This window comes from Festucalex cinctus, chromosome 2, assembly GCF_051991245.1.
Source record: "Festucalex cinctus isolate MCC-2025b chromosome 2, RoL_Fcin_1.0, whole genome shotgun sequence".
In the NCBI taxonomy this organism is placed as follows: Eukaryota; Metazoa; Chordata; class Actinopteri; order Syngnathiformes; family Syngnathidae; genus Festucalex; species Festucalex cinctus.
Genome location: NC_135412.1, coordinates 9,516,298 through 9,536,036, shown reverse-complemented (window position 1 = coordinate 9,536,036; position 19,739 = coordinate 9,516,298). Strand labels below are relative to the sequence as shown.

The window sequence follows — 19,739 nt, the reverse complement described above, 5'->3', positions numbered from 1 at the left end:
GATAGTTTAAAAAAAAAATTTTTTTAATTAAATAAAATAATAGTTTTCCTCATGCCTTATCCACTCCATTGGAATAGATCCTCTTCATTTTCCCCACAACAAACCTATCATCTTTGAATCAAGTCTACACATACACAGTAAGAAGATTGATTAGTCTATTGCATGAGAAGGGATTGGGGAACACTCAGAATGATCATGATGGATAAAGCATTGTAATTTGTTTTTAAGTTGTTTTAAATTGAAAGCTTATTATTGATGTTTTAAGAGGCCGTGTGTAGAATTTTTTTTGCCATCTAGTGGTGATCAATTAGAATGCAATGATTATGTTTGAAGTGTTTGAAGCACGCACACTCGGTACCGCAGAGACCACATTTCGCAACTTTACCACAAATTGTAACACTCGCTAAGTTTGTCTCCTTCGGGTATACGTAGCAGAAAGATGGTGGGTTAGCCGTATGAGGCGCGACAATGTAATAAAGATTACTATACCTTTATATAACATGTACATTGATGTGATAGAGCATATATATTTTTTGCATATTATCCATTGGTAAAAAAAAAATTAGCTTGATATCTTTGGCGATGCAATGTGAGTTGAACAAAGATGTTTTTTTTGGGGTCTTAAGAAAAATTAGTTTTCTGCCGACCCGATGCCAGTTTTCCCATTAAAAAAATGTTTTAGTGTTTTTACACTGCCTAAGTGTAAAAAAAAAAATGCTTGAGGGGGTGACAAATGTAAAAAATGCTTGAGGGGGTGTATAAGAAATTGTCACAGGAAGTACAGTTCAAACCAATAGGTCGCTTGCACATCGTAATGCATCATGGGAGTTTTTCCTTCGGCCGCCATATTGGGTGTCCGCCGGTTCACAAGGTACACTCGCGAGTTACACGGTAGAGCTTATCAACCTGATGTAATTTTCGCAGTATTTTCACGATTTACCGAAAGATCAAAAACAACGATACAGGCAGAAGGTGTCTCTGTGTGGCGGGATTGATCCTAATTACGTCCTGACCAAGGGTGATTTTTTTTTTGACGGAGAAAGCTTGCTGGCCAAATGTGACATCTCTGGACATCTTTCCCTACCTCGTGTTGACAACATGCTCCATAACACGCCAACAAATCCCTGGAGGCTTACAATTATTTTGTAAGCGGGTGGATACAGAGTGTAAACTTTAACATCGCATCAGAAGAAACGGTTGCTGTTGCACGTAAGTAAACCACATGGTGTTGGTAATTCTGCACACAAAAATGTTGATTTGTTCTCAGGCTTCCTGTTATCATTGTGTTTACATGCACAGCTAGGTTTACCTGATGTGGTTTTTCTAACAATTTTATAACAGGCAAATATGGCAGAGCGTATAAGAATAAAAAGTAACTATGCACAGCTCCCCGTGGCTTAATTAAATTTAATGCTACCCTTTCACTAGTTACATGTTACTTAATCAACTTATTCTAAATGGTTAAGGTTAACCACTCTCAGAGGACGTATTTTTAGTTTCAGTTTCCAGTACAATAAAACGTGTTCATGGTAACTACTGAGCATACTGACAGCTTTTCTTATGATCTCACGGTTAAGGAGGCTGTCACAACACCCAATTTCTGTCTGGTGCCGGATGGCAACAATTCCCATCACTTGTCACGACAACACCAATATTATTACCAGGTATGTATTGCTTTACTTTTTGTAGTTTCTTATTTAATTCTATGTTTCATATTTTAATTACAATGTTTGTAATATTTTCAGATTCAGGCACAGATGAGTTTAACTGGACGGGACTTCTGCGACTTTGTGGTGTGGACAAAGTGTGATTGAGCGAGTCCACCCAGATCGCTCGTTTTGGCCAGTTGGAAAAGCCAGAGTTTTTTTTTCCCAAAATCCCCTCCTTACCTGAACTGCTCGGGAGAGCATTTACTAGATCAGCAGTGGACTTCCAGTGTTCCTGCTCAGCCGCTGTCACCTACCACTTGCTCATGTACTTCAAAGATGCGGAATAAAGTAGTTTTTTGTGCTGCAGCAGATTGTAAAATCAAATGATATCACTTGGTGTGCCAATCTAGACTGCCAAAAGGACAGTGGTTTTGTGACAAGTGTGAAACAAGGATTATTGGGAAAACTGTAACACAGTACTGGTACTTGTCTTACATTAAACAAATTTAAAAGAGAGCAACTTTTTCCTCTGTACATAGCATAATGAAAGTCATTGCGTACCCCATCAACATTACATCATACCGTCATCTCAGGATGGTAGGCACCTGTGCTAAAATAAACTACATTAATTAACAGTTCAATTTTTAACCCTGAAATTACTACATCTAATCATTATTCACTTCATTTTTTGTGCTTTTAGAAATAATAGAGATTTATGCCATTACTTTAAGAGGGACCATATTGCACATTGAGTCAAATCCTGTCATTTGTATTATGTATAGCTTTGTAAACAAACCCAACAATAGAATTTGTATAAACGCTGCCTTTATTAGCGCCAAACAAACAGTCGCATGTTGTCCTCCTCCAATGCTTTGATGCTCGCCTTCGTTTCCATCATGTCATTGGCAATCAAGTCGGTGTGGCATGAGATCCCTAAAGAAAAAAATAAATAAAAAATCACAAAAAAATACGGTACCAGTAATAGGTTTAATATATATGTATATTTTTTTTGTCAGTGTAAAAGAAATGTACACATTTTGTTGCATTTTTTAATGTATGAACATTGCTACAGGCAAATACTTATTTCTATAAACACTTCCAAATGTCTCTAAAATATAAGGTGCGTGTACACACACAAACAAACACATACATTCACTCATGCATACAATATATCATGTAATGAATTCTGAGTGGCATACCAGAGTCAATGATGTCAGCAGTACTTGAGGGTACAGGTTACTGGAGCCATCTGGCTGCATAACTGCAACAATCTCTGCCACTTCGAGTCGTCTTTTCTTTGCTTGTCTCTCCTGTGCACGTTCATATCTTGGCACCGACTGGGCTGAGACATAGATGTTGTAACTTGGGACCCAACTTTAATGTTGGAGCCCAGTCGGGATGATTGGACAGAAAAACGGGCGCAGGGCGACCTGTTAAAATAAACAAATATATAAACAAATAAAATATGGAAAGACTGGTTATTTTACCGCAGTAGGGTGGCCGTGAATAAGTTCTTTAGCATGATGTGTAGGCTACCGGGGTCTGTTTTCTTGCATCACCCCCGGGAGTCTGTTTTCTTGCATCAGCCCCTTCTGTCTCTTTTTTTTTCCCAAGTTTACATTTTGCCACCAAAAAACATGTTATCGGCATTAAAAGCCCAAGACTAATCAATCCAATTTCAGCAGTAAACACTTTGCACTGGCACTACTTGGGTGAAAATGTTCGATGTTAGCTTTCGGCTAACGTCCGCTAGCCAGCTTGTACTACCGAACTTGCTTGCTCATGAATCCAAAACATAAGCAACTTGCCCATATATGGGCGGTCGAAACGTTATTAATCCTCATGCATTAAATAAAGGTAAACAAGCTTACCGCTCACAAAGTGATCGCTGCACACACGAGCCCAAAGTAACGACTTCCCTCCGGAGTCCGCACTCCTCTGTCTCCAGGCCCTGGTTCCTAATTATTTTCGGAATTCGGAAAAAAGACCGACCATTTTCCCCCTTGGCTTTGTTCGAACAGCCAACGATGCAGCAACAATGTACCATTTTAAACGCAGAAAACAAACGTGATAGATACGTGTTAGACCGAATCGCTACGTAAATGGAGGCCACCCAGCATGGCGACTACGAGAAATCCGAGGCGGAAGTGACGACATGTGCAAGCGACCTATACAGTACACAGAAGCACTATGAGCGTATTGCAGCAACAGGGGGCGCCACGCTCCACTCCCCTGCTCATCTCATCATCACCTCTTCTTTATCAGCCCCTCCGACTCACCCCTCCCTCTTCTCACCTTCCTGTGACTCCCCCGTTTCCTCCCCCGATCCCCTCCCCCCCACGGAAGGCCTGCTAAGCGCTCCTTCTGCACACAGCACTGCAGATGAGGCCTCCTCTCCCTCCCCCTTCGTCCGTCTGTCTCTCCTTCTCCTCCTCTCGCCGCTCCTTACAGCAGCATAGCAACTAGCGAGCCAAGGAGACCTCTCTTCCCCTCCATTTTGTCTTCCTCGCTCGGGCGTAGGACAGCAAAGGATGGGATCAAATAACCTCCACTTCCAATTAAGTCACCTAGGCCTTATCACTACTTCAGGATTTTACCTCCTCAAGACCTGACAAGTGTTTCTGTCCAATGTGTGTTTTTTCTTTCTTTTTTTTTTTTTTAAGCAGCAGCCAGGTGGACGAGTGCTTGCTTGAGTTTTCACAGGGCTTCCTCTTCAAAAACGGGCATGATCGGCCTCATGCCTGCACTGCTGTTTGATAATGAAGATAGTGTGGTTGTATTCTGTTTGGTGGACATGGTCAAGAAATAAATGTTTGTAGATTCTTGATAAACATAAAATAAACATCTATCCCGCCATTTAAATTAAATGAGGCTGGTTTGGCCAACATTTCTGTGAGAAATATTCACAGCACTTTATTCTTAAATGCGCAAGTGGAAAATAAACTTGTGTAAAACACACACACACTCACACACGAATTAAAGAAACATGAGATAAATATATTTTTTAAAAATGTGATGGTTACCATCCAGTCATCAGTTGTGTGAGTGGGGGAGGGGCAAAGATAATAGGCAACACTAAAAACAGCAAGTAGACTGCAGTCATGGCTAATGAGCTGCGGAAATACTGTAGCTGAAGTTCAATCTGCTCAAATGAGCACAGCTCTGTGCAAAAAAAAACAAAACAATTATAATAAAATGATCAATTTAACAATTATGTATTCATATCTTATTTTTAAAAGAAAAAAAAAGACTTTTAGTTAAAAAATAAAGTTAACATGTAAGAAAAGACCAGCCACCAAAGCAACACCTATCATGAAGCATAGCGATGTCTACCTTAGACATAGCAAATATCCAAGAGGAGATGTATGGCAACATCTGGGCAAACGTGTCAAAGACTGTACAAATTTACAACTTCTCGGAAAAACTACTTGGGTTAATAATAATACTTTAAAAAAAAAAAAGAAAAGAAAAGGATTATCTGGTCATGTTTACAAATCCAGTGGCTAAATCAATCAACACTAAAGCCTTTTGTTTGATGTAAGCCAAAATACTCGATATTCCTAGTTTGCTAAACCCTCACGGTGTAATCTTTGAACCTTCCACATAGTACAGTGTCGTCGAGTCAATGGTGACATCGTTTGGATGGCTTGTTTGGAGCTCATTCGTGTGTTCCTTGGATCCAGGTGAGGCAGATTTGTTGGTGCGGGGCTGCAGGTCTTAAAACCTTGGCCAACGTTAGTAGTCAGACCTGCTGCTGCTTTCCCAGTTGTGCTCCGTCACCACCCCGCCGAGCAGACGAGGGTACGAATTTGGGAATAATAATGGGCAGCGCATCCCTTCCTTGGGCTGCCTCGTTAGGCCCAAAGCCGTTCTCAAAGTGCATCCCTTCATCCTCGTCGTCGTCATCATCATCATCGTCATCATCATCGTCGTCGTCATCATCGTCATCGTCGTCCTCGAACATGTCATGTAGGGCCGATGTAGGCTTGGCCCCCTCCGTGAGAGCCGTTCTCTCCTCAGCTCCTGGAGGTTGACAGAGCGCTCCGGACTCCCGCTGGACTTCCTCTTCACTGTCGGAGTCAATGGCGATGGGCTCGGTGGGCTCCGCGGACGTTTTGTGCAGCGGGGTGCTGTTGATTGTCTCGGTTTGGTTTCTGGTGATGTTCAGTTGGGGGTTAATTTCGGTGCCGCCATTCGCAGCAACGGACTCCTTATGCCTTTGGCGGGCTCGTTCCGACACACCCAAGCGCGTCCTGGACGTGCGCCTTCGTCCCGGCTGGCTCTGGCACGCGCCGGCGACTCCGTCCAGCGCCAGCCCGTGGTTCACTTTTCCGACTTCGTGCATGCTGAATCCCAGTAAGACGCCGGGGTTTTGGCTCTCGCATTCCTGTGTGCATTTCCTGCGCGTGTTGACAAAGTGGTTGGAGATGTCAGACTTCCACAGCCACAGACCTGCCGCCAGTTTCTCCACCTCTCGCTGCGTGGCGTATGGCGCTCGATTAAAGTAGCGAGTGAGGAATGCCTTTCTCAATTCATACGACTCATTTTCAAGTCCTTTGGGGTCTAGAGCCAGGGCAACGGGCTCGTCGGGATTTTCTTCAAATGAACCGTTCATATCTCTCGGGTGCGCTCTCTCCCCAGGAGGTCCCCGCCTCTTCCTCTTCGGTGCACTGGCCTCGGCACTATCAAATGCGGTTCGTTTCACGGCGCCGCCCTGCCCTTGACTAATTCGGGAGGCGTGAGCAGACTTATCCTGACCGTTATGGGACTTGCCGACGCCTCGACAGTGCACCAAGTGTAAGGTGATGGTGGAGGCTGTCATGTTGCTCGTGTATACACCAAGACAGTGAATACACTTGTAGGTCAGTTTCTTCTCTACTGGGTGGACAGTCTGAATGACTTGGTGCTTGTCTCTTAAGTGGTGGGCCAGCGAGTCCGAGATGGGGCCCTTGAGGATGGAGAAGCAAAGCGGACAGAGGGTCTTCCCAACGTCCCTCTTGTACGGTACAGACGTTTGTGAGACATTCTTGACAGGTGCACTTTCAGGTACACCGGCGTGTAATTTAGGAGGGTGCTGAGACAATAACCTCTTGGCAGACAGAATGGAGGTGGACAGGGAAGGCGACATGAGGGTGCTGTTATGGGCATGAAAGGCCACAGACTCCTCTGGGGCATCTTTCATGTTGTAGGTAGTCACAATCAACTGAACGTTCTTTGGGTTACCCTGCTGCAGGGTGAGGTCAAAAGTCAGGGGGGAGTCAGTGCGCGGGCCCACCGGTTCGTTTGGGTGCGACAGACGCATGTGAGCCACCATCTTCTCCACGTCATTGAAGTTGGCACGGCAGTGCGGGCAGGACAGGCCGTGTATGAGCATGTGGTTCAACAAGGTATCACTGGGGAGATAGCGGTTGCAGTAGAGACACTTGCTGGTGAAGTTGTGAATCTTCATAATGTAGTTGGCCACGGCAGGAACCTTCTCAGCTTTGTGCTCTTTCTCAAAGTGAGAACTGTACACATTCTCTGGGAAGAGCTCGTTGCAAATGGTGCAGATTTTCCACTTCTGGGTATAAGACGTGCCCAGGACCGAGGAGCCGCTTTTCTTGGCCGTGATTGACGCGAAGGTGGTGGACGCCGCCTGGACCCGCGAGCCCAGGGGGTTAGACTTGAGGGAGGAAACGGCACCGACCACCAATGGGGTCCGCAGGCTGCCTCCAGAAAAGTGATGTTTTGCCAAGTGAGGCTGCAGAGGAACCTGGACGTTCCCCGGTAGCGTGACCTTCGCCTGTTGGGCTGCAAAAGTGAAGGGGAGGTTGATCCCTGACTTTAAGACCACTGACTCGTGTTTATTCCCAGGGAGAAGAGTTTGAGTACTGAAGCTTGGCTTTGCTGTGCCGGCAACTCGGGCAATCTGCTGTGAAGCCGATGGCCTGGCGGTGGCCATGACGGCCCCCTTCGGACCCATCCCGATGATAGTCTTGTCCCCGTGAGTTTTCGGCGGCATCAGTAGGATGGGTTTCGGTCGGGGAACAATCACGCTTGTGTGCCCGATCATAGCAGTCACCTGGTAGCCGATCCGCTCGTGGTCCTCGATGACATGTTGAACGAGTGCCTCATAGGTCCTTGGGACAAACAGACACTTCTTGCAATGGATCTGATGACTAGCGGCGCTGTTTGCGTTGCTACCTTCCGCTTTTGCGGTGGGGCCACCATTTGGAGTGTTGGTCTTCTCTCCCGGTTTTGCAATGTAAGGCTGAGCCACCTGCTGGAAGTGTTCCCTGTAGATGTGCTTTCGCACCACATTGTACAAAGGGTCCCGGTAGGTGCACTTCTTACAGTAGTACACGGCCTGTTCGACGCCATCCCCTGGCCTCTTTAGGAGGCCATCCTTCATCATGAGACCACTGGCTCCGCCCACCATAACGCCGGTACCCTGGCGCAAGGTGTTGTTGCTGGGCATGTGGAAAAGTTTGATATGCATCTCCAGGCTCTTTTTGTTCCCGTTGTATGTGCAGTAGGGGCAGTTAAGCAGGATTTTGTTCTCGAAGTCTTCGCTGTGGACATTGCGGAAGTGGCTCTTGTACGCTGAGAAGTATTTGGATGAGAAGAGGCAGCCGGAGCAGCAGAAAGGTTTGGATCTGTAGTCCTGAGACACATTCGGAAAGGATCTCAGTTCATCTTACAAATAATATAGAACACTTTTATGTTTTAGTGGCGAGTTGACAACCACTAAATATCTACACACCTGGACTTTGGTATGTGATGGCTCCCACATGCACACATCTTCCCAAGAAGTGTGCTTTATATACACCTCTGGGGGGGTATAGGCTTTAAAGTCCTGCACAAAGAAACAAGACATTTAACACTTATTTTCAAATTCTGTTCAAGATCATGTCAAGTTTCACATCTACTTGCTTTTTAGGAAATGTCATGACTTTTTCGTTCATCTTTTAAACCACCACCATCAAGGTACATATTGCTGCAGTTGAGCGGAATATTTGTGCTTCCATCAATCATCACTTTTCAGGGGACCACCCCAAAAAATGTGTACCGGTATTTAAACTTTAACATTGCCGCATCAAAGAGCGCAACTATGTTCAACACTTGACACGTGCGCACACGAATGTGTGGACTGACCAATAGTACAGATTTGTGAAAAAGTATTACATTTACCAAATTGTGACCTAGACTCAATGAAAGGCGAAAAAGGATTAATGTGTCGAACAGTGTGACGTATGTCTGTTAGTTCCTGCGTTTTGAAAGCACCCTGAATGCGCCTGTGTTGCTTGCAGCAAGCGTGTGATGTATGGCATTCCCCCCTCCCTGAATGTGCTTTAACACTTCATTTGGAGTTTCAAAGCTGCCAAATATTGCAGATCATTTATATTCTGTTTTGGAAATCAATGAACGCTAACTCATTTACGCCCATAACCCTGATTGCTGGTTGGCTAATCAATGTGGCTAAACATGTTGCAGAGCTGTGGAGGCAAAAGCCTGCTTCACATAACATATCAAACACTAATCATCGCCTCCATGGCAACAAATAAGCTACAGTACACTTCTGACATTCAGTATCGTTATCATGCGGAGGGACGAGGAAGTAATAATAGAAAGACTGAGAAGTCATCCTAACTGCACAGCTATGATAAAACACAAATAAGTGATTGGGTGATAGAGTACATTTGTCATATTTCTGGCTGGAAACTCTGTTTTTCGCAGAGACTGAGAATAACCAATTTTGACCATCTAATTATCAAGTGTCTGGAAAGAAAATACTACATACAAACCCTATACTTCTACAAAGGCTCTGACCCAGATGCCGCAAATGAATTAGTAACCACAGAGGTGAGGGGCTGAGTAATCAATGGAATAATTGATCTTAAAAAGATTTATTATTGACAACCCAAGATCATTGTACATATGAGTTCATTGCAAAGCGGTCGTAACCTTGAAACTTGGTATGTTGGTGCAGACGTAAACTGAGAATAAGATGTATAAAAGGTCGGGAGTAGGTCAGTGATTTTTATTACACAATATTAAAGCTGATATTAAAACAGTTTAGTAAACTAGCAGCATTATTGTGTGCAGTCTACAACTGGGCTAGGCCCCCTAGTGCTGAATGTGCGTTTCTTGCAGAGAGCATAATGGACAAGCTACTTAATGAACTCCTTAATGATCCTCATAATTTAGCCAAGATTGGCCCAAATGAGAACTACTAGTATTTTTAAATATTAGCATGAAATAATGCTTGCAAGGCTATGGAAGCGTCACACCAGATTTATATTTCTTCTTAGGTGTACATTTCTCCATCAATCCACAACAGAATTAAATAAAACACTCGGATGTCCAAACACTCACCTCTAGGTGATCTCTGCAGTACTCCAAGCCGATGTCTCCCAGGGCCCGCTTGACATTTTTCCGAGCTTTGCGTAGACTGATGAGATTGTTGACGGGGAGCTGAAACATTCTGCTGGCCTGGTTCAAAAAGACATAGGCATTGTTGGACAATATTTCATTAAAAAAAATTAAGTAAAATCCCTAAAATCTGGTGCAGTAGCAGTATAAATCCATGTATACTTCTTCTGTCACATCACCGTTAGAGTCACGGATCAGCTGAGGGCCATCCAAACTGACTTCAGGTAAGAGGAAGAGGTACACACTGGATTGGTCGCCAGACAATTACAGGGTAAACGGTAAATGTAGACAAAAATAGTATTTATGTAAACAAAAAAAAAACTTTTTGCACAAATAAGCCACACATAATACTGTGCTTGAGTCTGACACTCGTAGTAGGTAGGTATTTTTTTTGATAATGTCAAGAACAAGTAGTTCTTGACATTATTGGTAGGACAGGACCCAAAAGTGGGTCCCGGACCGCTCGTAAAAAAAATAAAAAAATTACATGTATTCTTACTTTGATTATTCCGATACAGAACAGAAAAGTACCAAGTCCCCACATGGATCATATTTTATGCAACAGAAAGTGTAGCTGCCTCACTTCAGCCACTAGTTCTCAACGTAAACAAATACAGTGTGGCACATTTGTAGGGATGTTCGATACCATTTTTTTTTCTCCCTCAGACCAATACCAGTATGAATATTCAATTCACTCTTTTATTACTAACTGATATAGAGTGCCGATGCCTCTCATACTTTGATATATTTCAATTATATATTAGTTTCATCTAACATAACAAAACTTTTCCTTCTGACGCAAAATGATTATTTGTCAATGTGTCAAACGGCTGCAGTATAGTGCCAACTGCAGCCATGGAGGACTTACTCAAAATATTTTCTTTGCCTGAAGTATCAGTTGGCTGGTATCGGCAGCCTCGAGTACCCGATACCTAAAAATAAGGCTGGGTATCGGCCCAACACAGGTACCTGATATCGGGACTCGGATCATCCCTACTCATTCAAAACAACGGTTGAAAATATGTGTTTTCAGACATTATTTTTAAACAAAACATGTTCTTATTGAATCACTTTCTTTTCCAAAACAGCAACCTTTAAATATGGTGTTCACAAGGTAAAGTAAGAACAACTTGAATGGCACTCAAGAGAACGCGGAGCTCCAACAAGCCTAAACATCCCCCAAATACGTATTACAGTCAGACTCATTATGTGATAGGAAATACTTTTTTTCTATGCCGCTTTCTCTATCCACTGGATCTGGTGGATCACATGCCATGAGTCACACTTTTATCTGCATCCATCCATTCCTTTTTCAACCACATACATATTTCCTGTTCAGGAACACAGGTGAGCTCAAGCCTTTATCAATCAACTGAATTCAAATGAGAGGTGTGGAACACACTGGACTGATCACCCGTCAATCACAGGGCACACAAACAACCGTTCACACGGACACACCTATGGAAAATTTAGAATTGTCAATGAACCCAACACGCATGTTTTTTTTTTGTTTTTTTAAATAAGCATAGCGAAAACTCCAACCTCAAAACAATGAGATGCCTCAAATGTAGAAGAAATCATGTTGAAGGAAGACTGGTCATAAATCAAATGACTAAAATAAAACATCATTCAAAACAAGTTGTGCTATTGGATTTGTTTTGTTTTTCCTTTTGGGATTTTCTTTATTTCTCCTGATACCACACAAGCTTTGAAACTGTTTTCCCAGCATTAATTAATTTGCATCCACTTCCACCAAAATAACAGCATTATCTTTTTCTTTAAAGATCATGTGAAAGTAAGTTCTTCCTGTCCTTTCAGTAAAAACACATGATGAGGTAAGGCGACTTCAATCAATATATGCGGCTTGTAAGCACATACCTCGGGTCAAAATTTTCCACCGTCAATAAATCACTGTTTTTGAAACATATTAAATGTTCACCAAGTCTTTAGCAAAGTTGGGTGTGATGGATTCATGACTACCTGCCTTCCACCAGCCGTTTTTGTAGTCATACTGGAAACATAAAATTATGAGAAAGAAATCAATAGCCGCTTTCAGGAAAAATAGTCGCAAGAGGTAAAAGTTGACAACATCAACTTTACTTTTGAAAACTAGCACCTCTCTGTTCGCAGCTATTTCATTAGTGCAAGCTGTGCTTAATTACCTAGCCGTAGCTCCAACTTGTACTGTCATGCCCAAAGTCTTACTACTTTTGAGTCCTCGCATGCTAATTCAATCCTCTGTCGCTCACTGAACTGAGTTCTTTTGGTGCATGTCCCCTAACAATATTGATAGAATTTGCAATTACACAGCCTCTGTGGGCCTATGACTAAAGAGGTTTCGCCAAATCTGCTGTAATAGTGCAAAACAGTGAACAACAAGACAATCATCCAGGTGTTTTCCATTAATACAAACCCCTTTGCTGCCTTACTTTCCTATCTACTACCATTACACGTAGATGGCGCTAGTGAGGCACTCCATTATATAATACCTGACTTTTCCTCTGCCTGCTCTCCCTCCCTTTCTCGTTCTGCCTCCCAATACCATCACGGAATGGCGCCTCCTATTGAATCAGCGGCAGCCTCTACAATATGTCTGCAGTGGAGGGAGAAAAGGAGTAATCAGAAGAGGGAGCGAGGGAGGGAGGGTGTGGGAGAGGATGGGCTCTGGGGGTGAGGAAGGGTGGGTTGCTGAGAGGATGAGGAGGGAGGGAGCGAGCAACGGAAGTAGAGGGGGGATGGGATGGGGGAGGTTGGACAGACTGGCTCAAAGGGAAAGGGGGAGGGAGGGGAGAGAGGGTGAGGGCGAGCAGAAGCAGAGGGAGAAAATGGAAACGGGTGAGAGAAACCAGGGGGAGGGGGGCTGCTGGGATGAAGAACAGGAGAGAGGGAGCAAGAAAGAAAGCGAGAGACGCCAAGGCTGAGTGGGAGGGAAGGGAGGGAGCGAGAGAGAGGGAGGATGGAAGAAAACCACCTCGATGGAAACCAAACATGAGGGCCTGCAAAAACCTTGTTGGACCACCGAACGGGAGATGACCTTCGACATCTAGTCAGCAGCCTCAAAGGGTATGTGATATCATGACCCCAAACCAAAAAAAGAAAGTTTGGGATGCTCAGATGAACCCTGGGTGACACCAGTGCTCAATTTAAATAATCAGAAAAGAGAGGAAATTAGGATGACAGTGACAGCGTCCCCTCCCACTTTTTCTATCCAAAACACAAAGGTTTAAGTGTCACCTGGAAACCAGTTAACATGTGTCACGCCCCCCACCCACCCACCCCCAAACACACCATAAAAGAAAAAAAAAACAAGCGATGCAAACGATATCCGGTAAACAAACAGAGCCCACTTTTGCCCTTGCACGTTTCTCCCGTGGTATACTTTACATCAGATTCGAAACGTGACAAGGCAACTCCAGTACATTATTTGAGTGACAGAACAGGAACGCTGCCGCTGTTTGACAAAGACTGTCCAAGCAGCGCGCTAGACTAGCTTAGCATGCTAAGCTAACCCACAACAAGGGTCTCGATAGGAGACAGCAGCTTAATTTGTATTGCTTGTCCGATAATGGGCTCTTCCTTCCTGTGACTTTTGACTACAGGTTATTTTATTATCTTTTCTGTCACCCGCTCATATTTTTTAAATCAATTCCAGCGTTTCCTTCATCGTAGCTGGGTGACATTAGCAGCTAACTACAAACTATGTCATCGTGACAGACAAGTTTACCTGCTCTTACATCCGCGCCTGGCGTTTGGAGTGGAGACCGTCACCCCGGCCGGGACGACCGAAGCGATGTTGCGACCCTTCCACTACTCCCCCCCGCTCGGTCGGCGATATCCGTACAGGTGAGTTCCCAAGTAGGAGGAGAGAGTCGTCAGTCAGTCACCCCGCTGTTGGTCTCCCTCGCCGACACGGGCTCGCCTCCTCCTTCCCCTGCTCAGCAAACAGGAACACATACGGTCCTTGCCTCATGTGGCAAATTAAAGCTCGGCGAGGGCGGACACATTTTGAAGGAAACGAAAAGGAAATGTCTTATGTCTAGTACGCTCGGGAAAAGCATGCCTATGTTGATAATGACACGCTTCCCTGTTTCATTCTTTTCTTGACAGACAATACACATCCAGCCGAGAGAGTGCCCCCATCCAAAATGGCGCAAATAAAAGAGCGGACGTGACGTATTTGCCCGATTAGCATACATCGGCCTCTCACGCGCGGCGATTTAAAAAGTCAACATTTTTCCCACGTGAATATTTATTCCTTAAGAGGTTTGATGAAATTCCACATCTCCCGTATTTTATTCATTTTTTGCTCATTGCGTTGATCGTGTGGGCTTTTCAAAAACAGGGGAGCGAGTTCCACTGCAGTTGCGCTACTTTGGCCAACAGAGGGCGTGATGGGGCGATTTCAGAATTGCGCGCGTGCACCACAGCTACTATTTGATTATCTCGGTATAATTACATAGTCCAGGGAAATAGAAAATATATAGGTCTATAGAAATTAAATATAACATACTCAGTATGGTGTTTACCGGGATCGATGTTGGCCATTCATGTCCACCTCATCCTCTTTTTTTTTTTTTTTTTTTTTTCCCAACCATTTCAGTTTATGTAGATATGAAGAAACTACTCAAGAGTAGGAATTTTTGGCTGTCATTTCCAACTTCACCTCTTTAACTATATCAATACTATCCCGTGTTTACATTTACATGTTCACTTGTGCTCTATTATGGTAATTTAAAAAACATTTTACAACCTTCCCTTTGCAGAGTTAAATTTTAAACAGTAAAAAATTAGGTTGCCCGTTTCAATCCGGGCTCTTACCCTCTTGTAGGAGCTTCATGTTCTCCTACCTTGTGCATGCGTGTTTTTTCCTCCATGAATTCCAGTTTCCTCCCACATTCTGAAAGCATGCGTCTTTGGCTAACTAAAGCCCTCGAAAAAGCACCCATATGCACATTCGTCCATGCAGGGCTAGACTGGCCATCTGGCATACAGGGCAGATGCCATTGCCCTGTGAGTCGGTGAATGGCTGTCGATCAGTCCAGGATCTCGGGTGGACCCCACCTCTCGATGAAGTCAGCTGCGATAGGCACCAGTTCACCCTCAGCCCTAATAAGGACTAGTGTCATAGAAAATGGCTGGGTGGGTGAACAATAACCAATGCCAGTTAAAGATAGCATGCAGTAAAAGAAGCACAAAAGAAAAATCTTTAAAATTACATGCTATGCCTGTACAGTGCCAAAAACAAACAAGCTGAATGGGTTGTAAAATCAAACAACACCAGAGAGGGCTAAATTTGTGGCACAGTATGAAAATTTGAATTTTAATGTTTATACGCAATCAGTGGCTGTGAACACTCACTGGCAAGAGAGGTGCAAGACAAGATAGCCAAACGCCAGCAGAAACGCATCAGTTCGAATCCAGCCCGCTAGCTGTCACGCTAACCAAAGCTGGACCAGTATATGAGGCTGGAAGAGAACTGGCTCAACTCATGATCATCTGCACTTAAAAACTTCACAAAGTTAAAATTTCACAATGGGAAGAAAATGCCATAAATAATATGACTATAATTCTTGGTGTATTTTATCATCTTTTATCATAAAAGCTTGTCAAGTATGTCTCAGGGATACATTGCAGACCCACAAATAAATCCATGAGACCATATAAAACCCCTTCCACGTTTCACTTAAACTTGTTATAACACTCTCTGAACACAAACATTTGCACGCACACACACACAAAATAACAACAAACATAATGTCTCAAAAATAGAGTATGTGCATATACCATTAAGAGGCGAGGTCTGGTGGGGTGACGTGACATGGACACAGGACTGGACTGGTGCACAAAAATAAATAAATAAATAGATAAATAAATAAATAATTAGCCCTGGCATTTTGACTGACTCTTGCTTAAATGTAGCTCTGCCACTAATGTTTATTGATGATGTTTCACTTTGCTATCTATATTTGAAATGGATTAACAGACTGGTCCCTCTAAATTGTGGGCCAGTCTCTTGGGGTAAAATTGAGGAAAATAATAACTAAAAAGCACTGCATCGGCCCCGAAAGAGACCGGCTCACCGGGCGCATCTACCCTGTATGCCAGATGGCCGGTCCAGCCCTGCATGGACGAATGTGCATATGGGTGTTTGGTTGTGTGCTGTGGCTGGCAGTATCTCCTGTATGTATTTTACAATTTGCCTGGCATTCAATAAATAGCTGAAAAGTTTAGATGCGACTGTGTCTCTACTTTCCTACATACAATAATAGGGCATAATAATCTATTATTTATATTATTATTATTATTATTTTTAAACCATGATCACTTAAAATGCAATATAGCAATGAAATTTGGGTGGCATCACATCCGGCACAATTAGACTCAAACACAATTCACTGGTTCTTTAGAAGAATCCTTGTATTTCTAAAACACTGTCATTTAACATAATTGGTGTTTTACTCAAATCGTTGATGGTGCATCCGTTCTGACAATTAGTATTTTTATCTAAAGTTATGTGCTAGGGCAATGATGAGAGAGTATACACTTTCTGCAAAGTCCACTGAGGATGAGGATGGAAATGTACAACAGAAAATTGCCTCATCATTTGCTGTCACTGCTTAAACCAAGGCTGAGGAAAGTTTTTCCTATCAGGGGCAATTTCTATTTGTACAAACTCCTCAATATACAGCTCTCACAGGCTGTGGATATACACTATGGCACATATGGAGCGATCATGTCGTGACGAACAGCGTGAGCAGGCCTTTCACAAACGACACAATTTCATTTCCTCCAAGTTTGGACTCGCCGTAGACTCGATCCACGAAGGAGATGGGAACCTAAAAGAGAAGTCAAACGGGTCACTATATTTCTCAATGTACTCATTAAAAAAAAAAAAAAAAAAAGGCTGTATGTTAGTTGCTAAAAGCTCCCCTTTTGTCTCATATGTGCAAATGACAGTCTCCATGATATGAATTTTGGCAAATTTCAGTATTTCAATGGTCAACTTTGAGAATAGTTCTGTTACGATACATATTTGCTTTGCAGGCATCGTGTTACAGCATCGTAGACATACAGTAGATGATCAAACCATACAATCAATTCTAAAAAGATTTATCAGTGACAGCCCTAGCTAGTTTCAAGTGAGTACCAGCATTTTTGTCCATGTGTGCCTAATAAACATTTGAATCATATTTTTGTTCCCCAACACATTAAATGTGACCCTCTAGGCCTGATTTTATGTGAATGACTCACCTCTCCAACAGTGTAGTTGAGCTGTCTGGCTCGGACAATCATCTCCATTTGAAAGACGTAACCTTTGGACACGCAGCGCTCAACCAGACTCTCAAGGACTTTCTTCTTATACAATCTGATGTACCAGAGAAAACACTATGCCAGCAACATATATTGACAGGGAGAGCAATGAATTGCTCATCCACTAGATGGCAGAATCAGGTACTAGTTGTACATCCTTTTTTGGGATGTTTTTCTTTGGTGGTGTGGCATGTAACACACTGAATCTTACCTGAAGCTTCCTGTGAGGTCTGAGGCACCGGGCCTCAACAGCACTTGTGTCAGAAAGTTGGCGCCCCGGCTGAGTGTGAGACAGAAAAGAGAAAATGAAATGATAGCTCTTCCCCGTTTGTGCACAGAGGTGGCAAATCCAGTTCCAGAATGTAAAAACCCTGCCACAATTTGGCTTTAGCCCCTTTGTGCTAGCTCGCGAGCTCCCGAGCAGGTAAACTAGCACCCCAGGAGCTATGCTAGCTAGCTAGCAGCTGGGGCTAAAGTCAAACTGTGGCAGGGTTTTTATGTTCTTGACCTGGATTTTCCACCACTGTTTGTGCACTGTCTATGTTCCCATCTGGTCACTTTTGTCACCTGATGAGTTTCCTGCGCAGGTCCCACCCGTAGACACCTCCGTTGCCTCTGTATCGAGTACCTGACACCAAATCGTAATCACCTTCCTTCTGCTTCCTGAGCAAAGCGACAAACAGGATTTATCTTTTATAGATACAACTGTGAATAGCGTATATAGCATGTTACAGGTGTGCATGAAGAACACATCAAGTTAGACAAATCTGCATTATAATTAACATCACAGAATGGGACCTCATAATGAGGAGTGGATAGAATGTTAAATTGCTAGCTCCTAGCATGTAGGCCACGATTCAGGCCCAGATGCTCACACGCAGGCTAACCAGCCAACCAACCATCAAGCTTGACATCACTCACTATACCAATTCCTTAAAGACACACACCCAATACAACAATACTACAATATGCACAATAAATATACTGTATGAAACCAGTTTATTTCTTTGCATTCTCCTTTTTTATGGTTTGTAACGTTTTACACAGTAACTATATGGTGGAATTTTTCTTTATTAAATGGTGGTCCCTCTGGGGAGGGCTTGACTTGAACAGATTAATTTCAATAGCAATAGTTGACTTGCTATGCAAGTCAATTAAATTACAAGCAAATTAAACCAGTGAGTCAAGGTACCACTAAGCAGCTGAAAATGTGAACAAAAAATGAATACTTACGCAATGAATTCTGGGATGAATTTTGGCTGGGGAGGGAAAAAAAGACAAGGCACATTCACATTTTGCGAACTATTGCACCCTAGTAGACTAGTAGGCTGCACTCACATGATGAGAGAGATCAGCATCCATTATGAAAATGAAATTCCCCGTGGCGTGCTTCATGCCGTGGATATAAGCAGTGCCTTTATAATTTTATGGGGAAAGGAAACAGGTGTCCATTAATGTAACATACATCAATGCTTTTTTTTTTTTTTTTTTTTTTTTTTTTTAAACCACTTTTGAACTCACCCAGGCCTAACTTCGTTGGACGTGGCCGAAGAAGCTGATCAAGGTGAAAACGTATCGTAGGTTAACATACTACGCGTCAAACTACAATTTAAATACGCAAAACAACAAGATGCGCCAACTTACAATTTTGTCCCCGCCGTATATGTTTTGGAGCTGTACCGCCACCTCCAACGTTCCATCGGGGCTTCCGTCGTCTATGACGATAATCTCGTAGTTGTAACCACTGAAAATACAAGTTTAAAAAAAAGTCAAGCAATCCAGAGTACCTTAACATTTAATTTGTATGCGGAATAGTCTCAACCTAATAACATAAAAACTAGTGGCCCCGCTAGGTTGAATGACACCTCATCACTGAGTCGTTTAGCAGTAAGCTCTTAGCCGTGCAGCTCTGCTGGTTCGTCTGAACTCACCTTTCTTCGAAATATTTCACCAAAAGCCACACAATCAAAGGGAGATTTTCCCTTTCGTTATAGGTGGGCAACAGCACCGAATATTTATCGCCTTCCTCTGGCTTTGCTTGTAAAGTCTTCCTGGCTGACATGGTGACGTCCAAGTCGCTGCGCTCACGCGGCTACTAAAGTTAGCTATGCTGAACGAAGTTTCAAACTACTTCCGGTTTAGTAATTTCAGACTAATATACTGCGATGTTAAAGGCGGATGTTTTTAGCTTGCAGCTTAGACTAAGTCTGTGGACCTGTAATTACTTGCTGCTAAATTGGACAAACTGTCAGCAAAGTAGCAAACCGTATACATCAACGCCATTAATTCTACTATGCTGAAACAGTTTCGCTTCAAACCAGAAGCGGAACCCAGTAGAAACGTCGGTGTGCTATAAAAATGAAAAAT

The 19,739-nt window shown here is 43.2% G+C and overlaps 2 protein-coding genes and 1 long non-coding RNA gene across 4 annotated transcripts; all 3 read right to left on the bottom strand.

The window, feature by feature from the left end:
- Nucleotides 1–798: 798 nt before the first annotated feature.
- Nucleotides 799–3,906, bottom strand: LOC144013628 (uncharacterized). The gene is made up of 3 exons (XR_013282290.1): nt 3,521–3,906; nt 2,849–3,079; nt 799–2,582 (listed from the first exon to the last, which is right to left on the bottom strand). It is a non-coding gene; the product is annotated as an uncharacterized LOC144013628 (long non-coding RNA).
- A 619-nt stretch (nt 3,907–4,525) lies between these two features.
- On the bottom strand, nt 4,526–14,228 carry adnpb (activity-dependent neuroprotector homeobox b). 2 transcript variants are annotated; one of them, XM_077512714.1, is made up of 4 exons: nt 13,786–14,228; nt 10,005–10,121; nt 8,392–8,484; nt 4,526–8,292 (listed from the first exon to the last, which is right to left on the bottom strand). In XM_077512714.1, exons 2-4 carry the CDS (start codon nt 10,110–10,112, stop codon nt 5,392–5,394), a joined length of 3,102 nt encoding a protein of 1,033 aa, XP_077368840.1. In that variant the 5' UTR covers nt 10,113–10,121; nt 13,786–14,228; the 3' UTR covers nt 4,526–5,391. The 2 variants fall into 2 exon arrangements, with proteins under 2 accessions (XP_077368840.1, XP_077368841.1); XM_077512715.1 differs by having other exon boundaries at nt 13,796–14,228.
- A 2,229-nt stretch (nt 14,229–16,457) lies between these two features.
- Nucleotides 16,458–19,703, bottom strand: dpm1 (dolichyl-phosphate mannosyltransferase subunit 1, catalytic). Its single transcript, XM_077512716.1, has 9 exons — nt 19,304–19,703; nt 19,017–19,116; nt 18,894–18,927; nt 18,711–18,787; nt 18,606–18,631; nt 17,940–18,035; nt 17,584–17,652; nt 17,313–17,427; nt 16,458–16,897 (listed from the first exon to the last, which is right to left on the bottom strand). The coding sequence occupies exons 1-9, from the start codon at nt 19,432–19,434 to the stop codon at nt 16,793–16,795; spliced, it is 753 nt and encodes a 250-aa protein (XP_077368842.1). The 5' UTR covers nt 19,435–19,703; the 3' UTR covers nt 16,458–16,792.
- Nucleotides 19,704–19,739: the final 36 nt, after the last annotated feature.